We start from the raw sequence: 17,988 nt of genomic DNA, 5'->3' as shown, positions 1-17,988 counted from the left end.
TAAACTGAGCGGATCGAGCCCCAATCAACATTGTCAAAACCAACAGTTATGACACCTTTGGTAGAATTGAAAGACAATTCTTGAGAGCTTATCTGTGTTTGGGACCAACGTGCTGTTCCATTGATGGGAAGAGAGCTCCTGAAACTGGATGAGTTATCATATGTTAAGTTCCTGAATCCACCAATCCGTTCGAGCGGATCAGCACCCCATTCTGCTTCTAATATGATAGTTCAGCAGAGACTCTATAACAATGTATCATATGAACATACCACGCGTTCCTATTTGGAAAGGGCCTAATATATTCCAATTGGTTGATAAATTAAGTCGAGAGGAGCAATGAACATTAGAAAGAGAAGTGGCAGAGACCCAGGGTATTAATAGTGTTTGGAAATGCATGACAGGTTGTACTGATGTCACCTGTTATTTACATCTTGGAATCGTCATATCCTGACGCGTGTTTAATCGAATGTCTTGGCAACTATTGCGAGTAATGCTTAAAATAAAGAGAATCAGATTCTATGAACCATTTAGCCAGATAGCCGAGAGCTTATATATACAACACAGCAAGTCTGCACTCCCTTGGAGCTTTGCAGGAAGAGCGGAGATGAAACGAAATTTCAAAACAAAAACAAAACAGAGCAAAACGAAGTTCCCGAATATCGCCAGCTTTTTAGTGCAAAACGTTTCCAACGTCTATCGTAACAGCAAACCAACCCCGCGTAAGGAAACAAGATATCCCAAAGAAACAATAGTTGTATCGAAAGAAAAAAACAGTTTCGCGTTCCGCTCTTGACCAACCAACTTTTGCGGTAATAGACTTTCCAGTGATGGCCAGGCCAGAAAATTAACTCTTATTACTGGTTCCCGGCCATGTCATGGGTTTCATTCTCAATAGCGACCCGTAATATTTACATCAACTTCTTGTCGAAGATGGGGATCAAGGTTTGTGCTATTTCATGATTAGCTCAATCTTCAAAGCCCGGAAAGTCAAGGTTCTGTATTAGGAAGACATACCAAGCCAGAAAGAGAACACCAATTTGGGACCAGTCATCAAGAGCTTGGGGGTAAGGCCTTTGAAGAATGAGGTAATTCCCTCATTCTTCATCATGTTAGAAATGATCCTGAAACCACTCTCGGGGTTCTCGAAGTTCCTTCACGAATGTCAGTCAATATGTTGTAGCTTTGAACCACATGCTGAATCGAGCTACTTACTTGTTCTGAATACGGGTCTTGATGACATCCAAAGGCGCCGAGACGATCAAGGAAGCAGAGGCACCGGCAATAGAAGCAATGAAGTTCTGGGTCCAGGTGGCAGCATTGTAGTCGGAAAGACCAAGTGCCTCTTTTGCGAATGCGGAACCCCCGAAAAGCTGTAATTTGTCAGTTACAAATGTTTCAAATAGAAGGTTGTTAGGTACTGACTGCGAACGACCCCGGAGCGTTACGGGCAGCGGTCCATTGCCATCCTCTATACAGTCCAAACCCTTCATCGGCGACGATCTTGAACAATCCACGACCACGGAAAGCCTCGGGGTTGGTTTGGCGCTTGATCTTCAGGACATCAAGAGGGAGCAATACAATCTCCCCAATACCGATAAGACTGCAAACCAAGTACAAAAGTCACTATCAAGTCCTTGTGTAACAAATTGTGATTAAGTAAAAACAAACCTTCCAGCAGTAGCGTGCATGATAGCCTTTCCAGAACCTTTACCAAAGGCAGCCTCAAACTTCTCGTTGTGGTGCTGGCCCAAGTAATCCCTGACGAATGGCTGGCCTCCATATTTGTAGATTCTCTGGAGAACTTTGTACCCCGCGGCGTATCCCAATCCCGGGAACAAGGAAAAGAACTTGCGGGGCAGAGTCGCACCAGCGTGCTCCTTGAAGATAACAGCGTTCAATTGGCCAACGCCGTTAATCTTGCCAGTATTTGACATCAATCGCTTCGCGATAGTATCAACCTACTCATACAATCCTCATTAGCTTCGTTATATGTAATAACCTGAACCAGTGAGGTAACAAACAGGGTGGAAAACAGCCAATTCCGCAATACCGGCGGATCCTGCAGTTTAAGAACATTCTTATTAGCATATTGCCTCTCAAACTTCTATATATGGCCTTTTAAACGAAAAAGATAACTTGCCAGAACCCAACAACCTCGCAACACCAGACTCCTTTCTAACACCCTTAGACGGCGACGCAATTGGCGACATTTTTATATGATATATCTATATATTAGATTCTAAAGAATTTTGGTGGTAAGCGGAACCTGGAGGAAAGTAAATTCACAAAAGGACGCGGCGGGGGTATTGAGTGACTGATAAGAGAATAGAAGACAGAGCGCACTGAAAAAAGCCTTCGTCGCAGCCGGAGGGAGAAAAAAAAATAGTTGTTGATACGGACAGTGCCAAGCGCTACGGGCAGGGGTCTGGATGAACCCCACTATAAACCCGTTGTGCGACAGACCAAGAAAAATTGTGCGATGCTTGAAATCGCTAAATTAAACGACTGCTGCGGTTTTAAGATAATTCGATACCCACAGTCAAATAAACCGCAATATCTACTATCTCAAATATCACCTTCTATTCGCAGGAAACTTCACAGTGATCGAGCAGTTGCGCGCAGAAGATGTTTGAAGACCCTGTGAGGTGATGGCATGCAAGCAAAAGAGGAACAAGCAGCCCCTCATCTCACCATGCAGGGTCAATAATTAAAAACAAATCGCTTCATCTGAACGCCTAGAGCAAACTATATTAACATAAAAATCCTATCTTTAAACCCAAGAAACTCGTGTTTGTAATCGTTACGATCGCTAATTGAATAGACAACTCTTAACATTGAGTTCGGATTTTAGTTTTTCCGATGCCTCTCGTTGATGCGGGGAGCACGGACATAAGACACAGGCAATTCGAAACTGCAGCTCCATATTCAGGTTCTAAATATTTAGTTATCGCATTTTTTTCCCCTTTGATTCCCAAACCCTAGTTTTCATGTACATTGACATTCCCATACCCATTTGTTCATACTATATTTTAAACTCTTCCTCGCTAACCCAAAAACCTAACACCAACTTCTCTACTGATACAACCTACAGAAAGAAACGCAAACTAACAAATCAAGACAGGAGTAGTGGGTAAGCTAAGCACAAAAGTGAAGCTTCGATGAGCAATCGAAAAAGGAGGGGGTGGTGATTTTAGAATCAAGTATAAGGTTTCAAGTCGATACGAAAATAAGGAAGAGTTAGGCATTACATTCGTCTATTTTGACAATCCAACCTTAGATAGGATTGAACTCTTCTGGCCGCTCTTCTCGTCAAAAATTCCCAACAATGTCTTCCAGACCTGGCCAGGTTCCTGGGAAGCATCGACGCCCTGCCAGATGCCTTTCTTCTTGTAGTAGTCGACTACCGGGGAAGTCTGTTGGTGATATGTTACAAGGCGCTTCTTCAGAGTCTCCGCGTTGTCGTCACTTCGCTGAATCAAAGGTTCACCGGTAATATCATCCTTCATCTCCTCCTTAGGAGGGTTGAAAAGACGGTGGTAAGAACGCCCAGAAGCCGGGTGCACGAGACGACCAGTGATACGGCTCACGAGAAGAGCATCGTCAATCTCAAGCTGAACCGCATGGTCAAGCTTTCCTCCGCGGTTTTCAAGCATAGAATCCAGACGCTCTGCTTGAATAACTGTACGTGGGAATCCATCAAGAATGAAGCTGTAACCCAGAATATTAGAGGATTAAAACCTCACCAAAGAAGACACGTAGAATAGAATGTTTTACCCGTTCTTACACTCAGCGTTCGTCTCAAGCTCGTTGTTAATCATTCCAATCATAATTTCATCGCTGACAAGCCCGCCTTCGTCCATGATCTTCTTCGCCGCTCGGCCGAGCGGGGTTTTCTTCGCGACTTGCGAACGAAGCATGTCGCCAGTGGCCTACATCACAAAAAGAAAAACGGAAAATTTAGCCCTCATCGCACCCCCGGAAATTCCCCACAAATGCAACAGCAACGGTGGATATCTTACCAAATGGCAGACGCAGAACTTCTCCTTGATCTTAGGAGCCTGAGTTCCCTTCCCTATACCATGTTAGCCGAGGTGCGTTCATGACAGATTAGTATTGTCAAAGTCATCTCAGTGCCGCAGAACAGCGTATGTGGGGAGAGGGAAAAAAAATCACTACAATACTTACCAGCACCAGGAGGGCCCATAAGGATCATTCTAAGTTGTTCGCTGGGTGTCTGAACATCGCCATTTCCAACAATGCTCTGCTCGATCTTGTGTATCCGGTCCTGAAGCTGCTTAACAAGTTCCTTAAGGCCAGTGACGTCTTCTAATGTAGGAGCCATTTTCGATGATTGTGTGAGTAGAGATTTTGGTTGGGTGGATGAACTGAGAGTTGACTAGAAGCGAAGAATTGTTGTTTTGATCAATTGATGGAGAAGAAATAGATGAAAGGGAGGAGAGGGAAAGGGCGGCCAGGAAAGAAAGAAGCGGAATCTGGCTTGTCGGGGGGCAGGCACAACTTTGGCGGTTTAGGCTTGGGGTTTACTTCGGTCTCACGGGCCAGCTTTGTGGCGCGCACATACCATTGGGGCATGTGGTACTAAGGGCTGGAGTGCATCATGTACCTACATGTACTCTACTGTACTAGTACCTTCAATTTTTGAATAGATATATGTGCGTGTAGGTACAGAACTGGACAGATAGATGATTGAACACCACACCCCAACAAAACTCTTTATCACATTCATGCATCTACATGTATGTACTCGTAGTTTTTTTGGCGTTTCCGGACGCAACTGCTATTGCATGCCATACAAAAGATAGCCTTGGCGAGTTTTTTCTGTGTATGCAATAGCAGTTGCGTCCGGAAACGCCAAAAAACTACGAGTATGTACCTACGTGGTTCTACGATGGAGGGAGATGATTCCATGCATCGCACTCAGAGTGGGGGAACCTACATACATGCATCTAGTAACATCGCTACCATTCGGCCGAAGCGGCTCAAAATTTCTTGAGAACACAACTCGCACTTAAACAGGTAGGACTGATGCCAGGTACTACAGGCAGCTGATCATAGAAATTCCACTGCAATTCCGAGCCTTGATGGACAAATGCCGGTCAATTCCGGTATCCCTACAAGGAGAGTCCGGAAAAGAGGGCCGGTTAACTTTGGTCAGTGATATTCCATGAAGCGGCTATCAAGCTTGAAGGTACATGTATGTGTATTGTACTCTAGATACATGTACTCTAGGTATGTACATATGGGAACTCGAGTTGGCTATCGAATTGCAATATACCGCTTTTTGAACAGCTCAGAGGAAGGCCTGGGTTACAGGTGCACTACATGTAGTTTGTACTTCCTTCCCTCACACACACAGCGAGTGATAAAATGTGATCAAACCAGTGGCATCAGTGAACAGCTCTACTAGAGACAACGGCTCGCCTACATATGTATGTATATTTTAAAACATATATGCACAGATTCACCAAGCAACATTTCGGGGAACGAACGGGTCAAATAGGAACCGGAAAGGGCGAGGCAAATAGTAGCAACAAAAGACCAAGTGGCATTGACGTGCCTGACCGCCTGGATCATTTCCACATGGAAACCGAGGCTGTTACATAACCAACAGCATAATTACTTAAAAAGGGAACCAGGGACGCCGAAGAAGGCCCCGGAGCTCAAAGGGATGGATTGGTTCGTGGGTTTCCTTGCCGAGTAGTGGCCGAGGTGCCCGGTTCGAGATTTCGGTGGAACGGAAGGAACTGTTGGTTGGTGACACCTCTCCGAGATTTGGAAGAAGTGCTTCAGGTAGTTGTGAACAATTATGCGCCTCTAGACTGTTAACTTACCCTCCGGGGGAGGATGTTAGACGTGGGGAGAGTAAATCAGTTAAGTATTTCTCATGGCTAGTAATCACTAGTGCGTTCTGGAAGTTCGATATTTTTAGAGCTCTGTGTTTGGGCGTGGAGCTATGCTTCAATTCTATCAAGAAGCCGTATGTAGGTACATATCGCTGTTATGTCAACTCCGAGTGATTGAATCCCGAGTTATCGGGGACAGCTCGCCGCGCCGAAAGTAGCTGTGGAGGGGTCCAACGCCAAGCCTCACCAAATGGAGTTCGCGAGTGCCTCACTCAACTCGTCTAGTCAACTCAAACGTTGTGCAGGACCAAAACCTACCACCGATAATTTCATCATCATCCACATCTGCTAAATCCACTATACCAGCCTAGAACAAACATACAATAATGCCTACTACTCTCGGGGATGCTGTCCCCAGCACTACCGTTTCCATCGCTCCCCTCATCCTCCTCTCAGCGTGCGATCACTACGGGCGTTCTGCCAAGGGAACCAGAAAGCGGGTTGTCGGTGTGCTCCTAGGACAGAATACTGGAGGAAACGTAAGAGTTACAAACAGCTTTGCTGGTACGAGATAAAGCTTCTTCTAGATGGATAAACGGATATTTGCTGATTGAGGGCTCTGGAAATACACAGTTCCTTTCGAAGAAGATGAAAAGGATCCTGCAGTATGGTTCCTCGATCACAACTATGTCGAGTCAATGAACGACATGTTCAAGAAAGTCAACGCCCGAGAGAAGCTTATCGGATGGTACCACTCTGGTCCGAAGCTTAGAGCGTCAGACCTGGAGATCAACGAGCTATTTAAGAGATACACGCCCAATCCATTACTGGTCATCATTGATGTCGAGCCAAAGGAGCTGGGAGTACCTACGGATGCTTATTTTGCTGTGGAAGAGATCAAAGATGTATGTCTATCGACTCCCCCGATGGAATTTGATGATATGTTTGATGGGTTGGGTTGGTTTTATGACTGAAGTAAGGGTGCTGTGGCTGATACACGATTGCAAATATAGGACGGTACAACTACCACAAAAACCTTCGTACACACGCCCTCTATCATCGAAGCTGAGGAAGCTGAGGAGATCGGCGTTGAACACCTCCTCCGAGACATCCGTGATGTTGCTGTCGGCTCCCTTACAACCCGCATTAACAACCAACTCCAATCCCTCCAGGGTCTTCATCTCCGCCTTCGCGACATAGCTGCCTATCTCGACAAGGTCCTTAAGGGCGAGCTACCCGTTAATCATGCCATTCTTGGGAACCTTCAGGATGTTTTTAACCTCCTTCCCAACCTTTCTACACCACCGGCAGACGGCGATGATAGCAATGAATTGGCGAGAGCTATGAGCATTAAGACAAACGACCAGCTCATGTCTATTTATATCTCTTCGTTGATCAGAGCAATTATCGCGTTCCATGATCTTATTGATAACAAGATCAAAAACCGCCAGGATCAGGCGGAGGAAAAGGAAAAGGAGCAGAAGGAGCGGGAAGAGAAGGACAAAAAATCGAATGGGGCCTCATCACCCGATAAAGAAGGGTCTACAGAGAAGGGTGGTAAAGAAGAATCCTCGAAGGAAAAGAAGAAGAGTGAAAAGGACTAAAAGGGTGATTTCTGGTTATGATGGTGGATCCGGAAGGCAAAATATGGTTGGTGTAGAAAGCCATCTTTCTTGTAGAATAACCTCTATAATACAGAGTTCTCAGAAGCTCAGAGGGTGGCATTTTTTTTTCTGCGTGTCTCTGTTGCATGTCATGAATGATGAAGGATTACATAGCTCAAATACCACTGCTAACCGGGAATTCCAGCAAGGCCTTTCCCTTCCTTTTACACTCAACGGCACGATGACTGAATACTGTGCTAGGGGACTATTCCCCTTTATCTGTTCGAGGAGATTCTCCTCGGCGGTTTTCCACCGACGATATCATGTCGTCCAAATAAGCCCTGTCAATGATCTCATCGCACCAACTGCCAAGAGGTTCCTTTTAGGAGTGTACAAGAGGCTCACCACACCCCGCACCAGCCCACACCCCACCACCTCCCACCAAAAGCCTTCTCACAAACGGACCATCACGATGGCGGCGCCAATACTAAACGTAGAGTCCGCAAAACGCCTTGCAGCTCACCGCGCAGTAGACGAGCACTTCCCCGCCCATGCCCGCCATGTCGGTATCGGCTCCGGGTCCACCGTCGTCTACGTCGTTGAGCGGATTGCACAGCTGTCGCGCGAAATCACCGACGGGATTATCTTTGTCCCCACAGGCTACCAGTCGCGCGAACTTATCTTGCGCGCCGGTTTGAAGCTAGGAAGTATCGAATTGCATACTGACCTCGAGGTCGCATTCGATGGCGCAGACGAGGTAGACCCGTACCTCAACTGCATCAAGGGCGGTGGGGCATGCTTGTTCCAGGAGAAGCTAGTCGCTATCTCTGCGAAGAAGTTCGTTGTTGTCGCTGGTATGCCCCAAGTCATTATCTCTGCGGTGAGATACTGAGAAAATTAAATTAGACTACCGTAAACTTTCACCTTCACTCTCGACTCATTACGCTCCTGGTATCCCCATCGAGGTCGTCCCCACCGCCGCAAACCATGTTCTCTCCCGCCTAATATCGCTCGGTGCTGTAAACCCCGCTATCCGCATGGGCGGCGCCTCCAAAGCTGGACCCTGTATTACTGACAACGGGAACTTCATCATTGATGCGCCTTTCCCCGACGGTTTCATTCCGTCCCCTACCTCACGTCTGTCACATCAGCGCAGTATCTCTCCCACGAGCTCTTCAATCGGCTTAGATGCCGGTGCTGTACAGATGGGCGGTGAGCGTGTTGGAGGTCTCGATATCCTAGGCAAGGAGGGAGGTCACCCTGGGGCGGCGGTAGGAATGGGAGTGGGCGGGAACGAGAAGGTTGAAGAACTCGCTAGGGTTTTGAAGAATATCGTGGGAGTAGTGGAGCATGGTGTGTTCTGGTCGGGGGATAAGAAGCCCGTGATGGCATATTTTGGGATGGAGGATGGTAAAGTGGAGACAAGGACGTTGCATGTATAGCTAGCTACAATGTGATCTCTCTCTTTCCTTTGTTGTTTGGACGTTTCATGTTGTTTGGATTATAGCGAGCAACGATCTGAGTCTTTTTTTTTTACGAGTATTACATATAGCTATCGTACTAAAAAAAAGTTTAAAAAATTCCATCCTCCTATTTATTTCACTGTTTTTAAGAAATTTATGTAATCCGTGGCAGTACGAATTTAAGCGCCAGGTAAAATCGAAAATCGATCATTGGCCAACCTACCAACCACACGCTAAATGTTCGTGATCAATTAATCTAAGTACATGCATGTATTTAAACTCTTTACATGGAACTCAACTTAAGGGCTGTAATGGAATGTGCTAAAGCTCTTCAATTAAAGGGCTGGGCTTTCGATTTCCTCTATGCATCAATTCCTTCAAAGGAAGGAATCTATGTAATTATAAAGGCTCCGTGGTAGCGAATAATATTGGAAATTTTGAAACAGCAATAGCTAGATATTTTTATGTTCACTAAGTTACCTATCAATATAAATTGAGGGGGAATCATAACCAATCCAATATATAACCCCAGTTGGTGACACATAAAGAAAACCGCTACTGTAGAGAGAGAAGGTCCCTAATAGGTAAAAGGGAAAATATGAACTTAATACTTATATGATGATGTTGATTTAGGATCTGTTCCGGTATATGTAACAAAATAGCCCACTCTTTCAATTGAGGGGTCCTGTTAATTATTAAGCACCAATACCGGTATATCAAAAAACTGCTTTTGGGTGCTTTTATGGATAGAGGTCTTCTTAGCTTCTGGCATAGTCGTGCTATTGAATGAATGGATACAAGAAACTGTATAATCTGGTTTTTGGTCCTAACTTCGAATTCCCTAAGTAGTCGACCCGAATCAACTCTAGTGAACTTATATTTAAGCGCGGCAGAACTCTTCGCACACTAACCATAGTACCGGAAAGATCCATATCCATCTGCTCCAAACAGGATTTATAGTACTTAGACAGGTCTCTTCGGTATTTGTCTTCTTTCTTTTTTCCTTTGGAGATTTTCTTTTTCTTTTTCTTTCACTACTAGAGATGGTTTTATGCACCTTGATAGAATATGGCCCCTGTATTAGTTAATTCATCTTCCACACAAAAAAACTAGGGCGGTGGAATGTATGTATTGACCATGGACCTATGCACTTGTATCGCTCACCACGACGACGTCGGAACCTGGATCATCCCCAATTTGAGGTAATTACACGTATAGTACTTATGATTTATTTTTCGGAAAAGGTCTAAAATGACACACTTTCCGGTACACTTGATGTAGAGTAACACATAATGCAAAATGACACTTCTGCGGTCCAAGATGACACAGTTCAAAACTTCGGGCTCTTCTAGAAGAACCCATTATGAACTATTATTATAGCTCTGCTGGCAAAACAAATAAAAGACGGCAAGATTCCGGAAGTCATTACTTGTAACTAAGATATCCACATATGATGTAGGTTGGACTTTACCTCGTGAAAGAAGATAAATTCTTCTAAAAGAGCCCGATGTTTTGAACTACAAGTATGTCAATTTGGATCGTAGAAGTGTGTCGTTTGCATTATGTGTTGCTCTGCATCAAGTATACCAGAAAGTGTGGTTTTAGTGATTTTACGTTTATTTTTTAATCAACTAGCACGCCTCGCTAGCTCAATCGGTAGAGCGTGAGACTCTTAATACCATGGTATCTCAAGGTTGCGGGTTCGACCCCCGCGTGGGGCTTTATTTATAATACATATACTGCTTTTCCAGTTACTGGGCTGGGAGAATATTTTTGTGACATCATTTTTTTCCAACCTTGTACTTTGCATTCGTATACCATATGTAACTTTAAATTTGATGCATCGTGCCGACATGGAAAGAAAAAGGATCCGTAGCCAAAATCATTCCCTGAGCTTCCCTTCTAGATTCGGCCCGTGCTATCCCACCCCTCCGACAACCGATCGTGTATCTCAAGTCCTCCTCAGTGGCCTCCCATCAACTAGCTCCCCCTCACAATATACATATCACCTGTTCATTTGTATAACACTTTAACTGCTATGTGCTCAGCTTTGTCGGGGAATGGGTTATACACAGGGCCGTAAAATACTCTAAGCCTTTTATAGCGGTCCTAAATAGAGCATCATAATTTTCAAACAAAAAATGAACCTAAGGCCAAACTTAATGAGCCAGTCTAATCTTCTTTAATCCTAGGCGTGGGTACTCGTTACCGGATTTATATGCGCTTTGCTGATATATGTGCGTGACCTAGATCGCATTAGAGGAAACAGTACAGCGAGTGATATTCTATGAAGAAGCCATCAAAGCTATTTTATTCACATCCTTTGACAGAAAAATAAGAGGTTACAGTGGTTAACCATTATTTTTAGTGATATAGGAAGGTAAACATTAAAGAGGGACTAAGTTCGGTTAACGCTAGACTACCCTCCTATTCATCACTCCTAGCCCGGAGTACGGTTTTTCATGTAGGTCCATCCCTAAATGGCCCTCCTCGACCTTTCTTTATATCCCCATACCTTCCCTATAGCTACGGACATATTCCTTATTTAAGAATCCCATGAACAAAACTAACGGCCTAGTACCTACGTTCATCGTCATGAATATCACTTCCTCCTCTCAACTCTTATTGTCCATATACACAGAAACGAGAAGAATCATCGCTAATGGCAACTTCAGGGTCGGATGCTACTTTGGAGCCCTAACGTCTTCTACGGCCGACTTTGGATTTAGGAACTGTTTTGCAATATTTCCGTTAGGCCTCTTATTCAGCCATCGGTATTGTATCTAGAAGAAGACCGAGTGAGGTATGCATGTCTGTCGTCCTTCTATCTTCCTTGCTTCCAAATAGTCTAGGAAACATCACTTAGTCTTTTACGGAGGAAAGTCTCCGGCTTCCGCTTTGTAGCCTCGCCGATAGTATTAGCGCGTCCCACAAAAACCAGCCGGCACTCATGGCTGAGACCTACATTAGTCTCTTTAAAGCTATAAGATCTAATAGATGAACCTTCTAACGTCCTGTCAGGGCAATGGACCATTTCCGGCGACTGATACAGCGCGTGGGGACATGCAATCCCAACACATTGAGTCGGGGTCGATATCACCACCACCATAAGATTAATGCTTTACACTACCAGAAGAAGGACCATATCCTGATTCGCCGCCCCGTGATATAGAGTATAAGTAATTTCAAAAGATGTATGGCGGAAGTGTATAACTATCCTGCAGATGCGCGTAGACCACGTCAGAACTCAAATACGCCCACCTCGTCGCATAAGCGCAGAAATGGACGAGACAACTAAAAGCATACACAGATCCTTCCTATATGGACATATGTAGGAGAGCAAATGCTCATGGAGTTGGTCCCTATCCCTTCGGTCGTAATAAAGTTCCTACAACAACGGTGGAAATTCGAAATATCTCAACAGTCACGGACGCTATGCTTATTGCAGATGGCTCAAAAGAAAAGAGGCCTCCCCCGAACGTCCCTGTGCAGTCGAATCTTTGTTGGAAGAGCTTGGTGCACCTCTAGGTGAAAAAACCGGAAGAAAATATTGGTCCAAAAGGACCACAATATCGGCTGTTACGACCCAGGGGATAGACACTATGGACGTGATTTGAGTAAAGTGATTCTTAGAGGATGACGCAGTTGAGTTTGAGTTATAGGGCTGTTGGGGGGTATAAAGGGGCTAGGAATACTTCCTAATTTGAGACTTTGTCGTTGAGGGGCTGTTTTATCCTTTCCGCAAGACCGGCCTTCACGAGGAATCACTCGGCTCTAATCCAGTGCGAGGGTCTGGTAGGTGGTAAGGTGGTATGGAGAGGCGGCCCCCGGAAGGTAAATATATACTTCGCTGATGATATATCTACCTTTATAAAGTTCAGTTCGAAGATTCTGAGCATCATGAGGTTTAATACGTTTAATAACAACATCACCCCTCATCGAGCTCGCTTCTTTCTTCTCAATCGATACGAGACATGCATGGCATCGGTGCCATGTCAAAGATAATCCCGCGTATTGGCCCCTAAATTTTGGTAGCCAATTAGGAGGAGATGAGCCATAAGTGATAAGTAGAACCTGATTTCTCGCTGCAGGTAAGATCTACCAATGAAACATGCCAATCTTCATATGATATCACTCGAGTGAATGCGAGCTATTAGTACCGTCCTGGGTCACACGAACAACACCACATAATACAAAATCATATTTTATTGATATTATAAGTGGCGAATGCTTTATTCGATCCACAATTCTCAACTACCCTATCATACTAGTATCCGCTCGTACTTTTTTAATATCTATTATCATAATAACTGTTCGTAAAACTGTACAGCCAGATAAAAAAGTGGTGAACGCAGAATTTAGAACCTAAACGCTGGAAAAGTCTTAATATTCCCTCCCAAATAATTACCAGGGAAACCCACACACGCCTGTGAAAATGTCGAAACCCAATCACGATCTTAAAAGAATCTCCACCAGATAAAGAAAAGCATGACCAAGCCAACAGCGCCAATGGGGCCATACTAAATTGAGCACACTTATTAGCTTATTCCTAGCTCCAAATTCTTTTAATATCTGGAGAGAATATTCGAGACTAACCTGTTTCAACATGGCTTCCCAATTTATTCTCACAGCAGCTTGCCTATACTTCTTGCTCTCGTCTCTCAATCTGCTGCTCATATCTCCCATCCTCTCGAGAGAATCTCCGCGGTAGAGTAAATCCTCGATATTCTTCGTCATAACCTTTGTAACATCCTTAAGGTCATCGTTGAGCTTATCCAGATTGGCGGTAGCCCTGGTGTCCTGGTAAGTCCTCTTTGTACGCTGCATGAAGGTGTCGAATGCAACAAAGGCGTATGGCCGTAGCGAGGGGTCTTGGATTTGGTTTCCGTAGTTTGAGAAGAATTCAGTCGCGGTGTCTTGAAGATATGTAAAAGCTAGTTTACGAGGGTAGGAGCGCTCGCAGATGCAGAGATAGCAGACATTCCCCTGGATAAGGTAGCTATTTTACGGTTAGTAAACGTGGGCGAGAGCTTAATGGAATTCGAAAATTTCAGGAGCGAGAGGATAGGAGCGTACTGTATTGTAAAAGCACCTGCCTCAATACTAGCCCGTGGCTCTGAATTTTCGCTTAATCTTTTGAAAATAAGCTTGACTTGTTTCTTAACTTCAGCGAGAATGGCTTCGTCCTGGTCGTCATCAACAGAGGCAGCCAGTGGGACGCCTAGAGAACAAAAGATTAGCAGGGCTTGAAGGAGTCGAAGGCTAGAAGTAGATGGGTCCGTGTACCGTCTAATCGTGCAATTTGAGTTGATTTCACCATCTTAAAAGCTCTGTATGCGTTCCGAAGAATTTTGGAAGAAGGGAGAGCTTGGTTTAAAAAGGTGTCCTTGTTAAACAGGTGTGTCGCATTGACATTTGTTACCCGGCAATCAGCCCAGCCTCATGTCATAAGAAATATCCCGATACAAGGCGAATGGTATTGGTGTCTTGGCAGATGTAAACAATTTTGCTCTATGGAATTATCCCATCACCCGGTAACATTCAGTTTCCGGTTATTTTGAGGGGCTACTTAAACATTGCACAACTGAAAAATTGAACAATATGGAATTTTTTTTTTCCCTTCTTGATACACAGAAGCAACCTCACACAACAAAAAAAGAGATGCAATAAATTGTACAAAAAAAGCCTTGATTGCAATGCTAACTAACCTGGGCTCTTCTAAATGTCACAGTATCGAAACCCAAGCGCCCCAATTTTCACATAACATTTTAGTTATTGGCCTCCAACTCAGCCAACATCTTCTCACCCTTTGCTCGTGCGGCCTCGATGCTACCAACCATGTAGAAGGCACCCTCGGGCAGGTCATCAGCGTTACCGTTCATGATCTCGTTGAATGATCTGATGGTGTCCTTGATGTCGACCAAAGCACCCTCGATACCGGTGAAAACCTGGGCGACGGCGAATGGCTGAGAAAGGAAACGTTGCAATTTACGGGCACGCTCGACGGTGAGCTATTAAAACATTCATATTAGCATCTGATTTTATTCAGGATTGATATCATTATCATTTACCTTGTCAGCCTCAGACAATTCATCCATACCCAAAATAGCAATGATGTCCTGAAGAGACTTGTACTCCTGCAACATACGCTGAACCTTGGTTGCGGTGTTGTAGTGCTCCTCTCCGACAATCTTGGGGTCCAACATACGGGACTTGGAGTCAAGAGGGTCGACAGCAGGGTAGATACCCAACTCGGAAATACCACGGGACAACACAGTGGTGGCGTCCAAATGGGCGAAAGTGGTGGCGGGGGCAGGATCAGTCAAATCGTCAGCAGGCACGTAGACAGCCTGGACGGAGGTAATGGATCCTTTCTTGGTGGTGGTAATACGCTCCTGCATTTGACCCATGTCGACTGACAAAGTGGGTTGGTAACCGACAGCAGAAGGAATACGACCGAGCAAGGCAGACACTTCGGAGCCGGCCTGGGTGAAACGGAAAATGTTGTCGATCTGAGGGGAAGGTCAGTTTAAAGTAAAGCAATCAAAGGAGTCGTTTTTTAGGGGCATACAAAGAGAAGCACATCCTGCCCTTCCTCATCACGGAAGTACTCGGCAACGGTAAGACCAGTAAGAGCGACACGGGCACGGGCTCCGGGGGGCTCGTTCATCTGACCGAAGACCAAGGCGACCTTGGAATCACCCTCAAGTTGAATGACACCTTAAAATTTGTTAATATCCGTAGTAAATATTGCATAGAAAAATGGAAGCTTACCGGTCTCCTGCATTTCGTGGTACAAATCGTTACCCTCACGAGTACGCTCTCCGACACCAGTGAACACGGAGTAACCACCGTGAGCCTTAGCAATGTTGTTGATCAACTCCTGGATGAACACAGTCTTTCCGACACCGGCACCTCCGAAGAGACCAATCTTTCCACCACGAGCATAGGGAGCGAGCAAGTCGACGACTGAAAATTTGTCAATGGATGTTCTAATCCATGGTTGAACAGTGCGATATTGGCTTACCCTTAATACCAGTAACCAAGATTTCGGCAGTGGTGGACTGGTCGACGAACTCGGGAGCCTCGGCGTGAATAGAGGCGTACTTGGTAGCCTTGATGGGGCCACGCTCGTCAATGGGGTCACCAGTGACGTTCATGATACGGCCCAAAGTTCCGGGACCGACTGGGATCATGATGGGGTTGCCGGTATCGATACAGGCGCGACCACGGACAAGACCTTCGGTACCTGAACAGAGACAAATATCAGCATATGAAGATAGTAAACAAGTCGTTGTCGTGCATATTTTCCTGGTCGAAACCAAACAGGATATCAATGATGCCAAGTCCACATACCGTCCATAGCAATACAACGGACAATGTTCTCTCCCAAGTGCTGGGCAACCTCCAAGACCAACTTTTGGCCGTTCTTGTCGGTGTTGAGGGCATTGAGAATAGGAGGCAATTGTTCCGAGTCGAATTTCTATTATCCATGGTGAGCTGACAACCTCTCTACATCGGTAATGTCACCCGGAATAGCCGGGTTTCGCCCGAAGAAAAATTTTCCAAAACATACCACGTCGACGACGGCACCAATAACCTGATGAATCTTTCCTTGAAGCTGGTTTCCGGCAGCAGTAGCCATCAAACGAGATCCGAAAGTTGATTTAGGGATAGCATTGTTGCGGAGTAACGGGGCAGCTTTCAGTGAAGCCCCGACTCGCCTACCGGCAGCAAATCGAGCAAGACCGCTGAAACGAATTGAAGACATTAGCAATTGAATTTCTTAGAGGGTTTAATGATGGAAAAATGAATGTGGATACCTCTTAAACATGATGGACGGTGGAGGGGTATGTGATAGAAGGAATGAGGGGAGTGACGATGGCGGGCGGAGGGGGAGAAAACGAAACGGGGAGATGAAGCGGCAACAGGCTGGTGGTTGGTCTCAGACTTTGCGTCCGTATAGACTTGGCACGGTCTTCCGGAAATACACGCAAGACAATCGCTTTGTCCTCGGAACGGTCCATGCTTTGTCCGACCGACAATGTTAGTACGTCGCTATTAATTCAGAGCACCATGCATATTAATTAATGCCGTGCAGCAATTGCAACAATTAACCCCGCAATACATGTGGTATCTATGCACTAGCCAACATTTATTCTCACGGCCGGCAGGCCCTGGTATATTTATAATAAGATCATTTTTATGTGATCAAGTAAGTTGAAGGAAAAGCGTGCTATTAATAATCCATTAGCTGCGTGGCAGCAGTACTACATGTATTATAATATTACGCACAGTGAAAATCAAGACCCTTAGACAGCGTACGCGTTAGATTGTTGCACAAGAATCAGACTGAAAGAGGACAAATCGTAGTTCTTTGAAAGGCTTACTTCTCATAGTAGATTTAAAAATATTTTATAAATGAGCCAATAGTGATCTGGCCATGGCACGTTGGGCCCTTGCCCTTTGCGGCGGCATCACGATGCCACTATTCCCAAGCACCAGTGAACACGCAATGCCCCAAACAACCGTATATACAAGTATGTATATTAGCTACAGGGACGTTCACCAAAACGTATATGTATATTGACTAGCCAGACACACTCAAAGCTATCACTCGGACTCATGCATGTATCTAGCTAGATTCAAAGATTCCATGCAGAGCTTGTTCAATATAATAATTATAGTACCATTTTAACCGGGCTATTGATTTTACCCCTGATTGATGTCGATTCCTTTCATTATAACAATAACTTCACATGATCATGATTAATTACCGCCATGGTACAGTACAAAAAAGGGACTCACCATGGTAGCACCATAGAATTAATGATAGGTATCGCTATAGGATTAAAACGGTATCTGGTGACAAGACTTCAGAAACATCAAGACTATCAAACGTTTTGAATTTTGATTTATAGAGTTTTAGATTATATTGTTTTGAATCATAAAAGATCACTCAGTGTTTGATCATGACATACATAGCATGATTTTTTTTTTGTTTAATTCATTAACTATATATGTACATAGCATGATAAGGAACCTTAATGATATATA

The 17,988-nt window shown here is 44.8% G+C and overlaps 6 protein-coding genes across 6 annotated transcripts; 2 read left to right on the top strand and 4 right to left on the bottom strand.

Moving 5' to 3' along the window:
• Positions 1 to 908: 908 nt before the first annotated feature.
• LAJ45_10255 (uncharacterized protein) lies at positions 909 to 2,210 on the bottom strand (the record flags this gene model as incomplete). The annotated part of the gene is made up of 7 exons (XM_046119783.1): positions 909 to 949; positions 1,015 to 1,151; positions 1,213 to 1,370; positions 1,423 to 1,600; positions 1,669 to 1,958; positions 2,022 to 2,059; positions 2,141 to 2,210. The coding sequence occupies 7 exons, from the start codon at positions 2,208 to 2,210 to the stop codon at positions 909 to 911; spliced, it is 912 nt and encodes a 303-aa protein (XP_045967082.1).
• A 1,044-nt stretch (positions 2,211 to 3,254) lies between these two features.
• Positions 3,255 to 4,342, bottom strand: LAJ45_10254 (uncharacterized protein; the record flags this gene model as incomplete). Its single annotated transcript, XM_046119782.1, has 4 exons — positions 3,255 to 3,708; positions 3,775 to 3,929; positions 4,020 to 4,072; positions 4,186 to 4,342. The coding sequence occupies 4 exons, from the start codon at positions 4,340 to 4,342 to the stop codon at positions 3,255 to 3,257; spliced, it is 819 nt and encodes a 272-aa protein (XP_045967081.1).
• Positions 4,343 to 6,250: 1,908 nt separating this feature from the next.
• On the top strand, positions 6,251 to 7,468 carry LAJ45_10253 (uncharacterized protein; the record flags this gene model as incomplete). Its single annotated transcript, XM_046119781.1, has 3 exons — positions 6,251 to 6,428; positions 6,498 to 6,769; positions 6,878 to 7,468. 3 exons carry the CDS (start codon positions 6,251 to 6,253, stop codon positions 7,466 to 7,468), a joined length of 1,041 nt encoding a protein of 346 aa, XP_045967080.1.
• Positions 7,469 to 7,709: 241 nt separating this feature from the next.
• Positions 7,710 to 8,910, top strand: LAJ45_10252 (uncharacterized protein; the record flags this gene model as incomplete). The annotated part of the gene is made up of 2 exons (XM_046119780.1): positions 7,710 to 8,322; positions 8,375 to 8,910. 2 exons carry the CDS (start codon positions 7,710 to 7,712, stop codon positions 8,908 to 8,910), a joined length of 1,149 nt encoding a protein of 382 aa, XP_045967079.1.
• Positions 8,911 to 13,388: 4,478 nt separating this feature from the next.
• Positions 13,389 to 14,251, bottom strand: LAJ45_10251 (uncharacterized protein; the record flags this gene model as incomplete). The annotated part of the gene is made up of 4 exons (XM_046119779.1): positions 13,389 to 13,451; positions 13,528 to 13,930; positions 14,008 to 14,152; positions 14,218 to 14,251. 4 exons carry the CDS (start codon positions 14,249 to 14,251, stop codon positions 13,389 to 13,391), a joined length of 645 nt encoding a protein of 214 aa, XP_045967078.1.
• Positions 14,252 to 14,699: 448 nt separating this feature from the next.
• On the bottom strand, positions 14,700 to 16,765 carry LAJ45_10250 (uncharacterized protein; the record flags this gene model as incomplete). The annotated part of the gene is made up of 8 exons (XM_046119778.1): positions 14,700 to 14,942; positions 15,003 to 15,443; positions 15,503 to 15,651; positions 15,706 to 15,900; positions 15,959 to 16,180; positions 16,288 to 16,414; positions 16,508 to 16,682; positions 16,755 to 16,765. 8 exons carry the CDS (start codon positions 16,763 to 16,765, stop codon positions 14,700 to 14,702), a joined length of 1,563 nt encoding a protein of 520 aa, XP_045967077.1.
• Between the last annotated feature and the right edge of the window lie 1,223 nt (positions 16,766 to 17,988).

The sequence above is a fragment of the Morchella importuna genome, assembly GCF_003444635.1.
Source record: "Morchella importuna strain M04M26 chromosome Unknown Morimp01GS043, whole genome shotgun sequence".
NCBI lineage: Eukaryota > Fungi > Ascomycota > Pezizomycetes > Pezizales > Morchellaceae > Morchella > Morchella importuna.
Note: the sequence above shows the minus strand (reverse complement) of the source record. Positions and strands in the feature narration are given on the sequence as shown.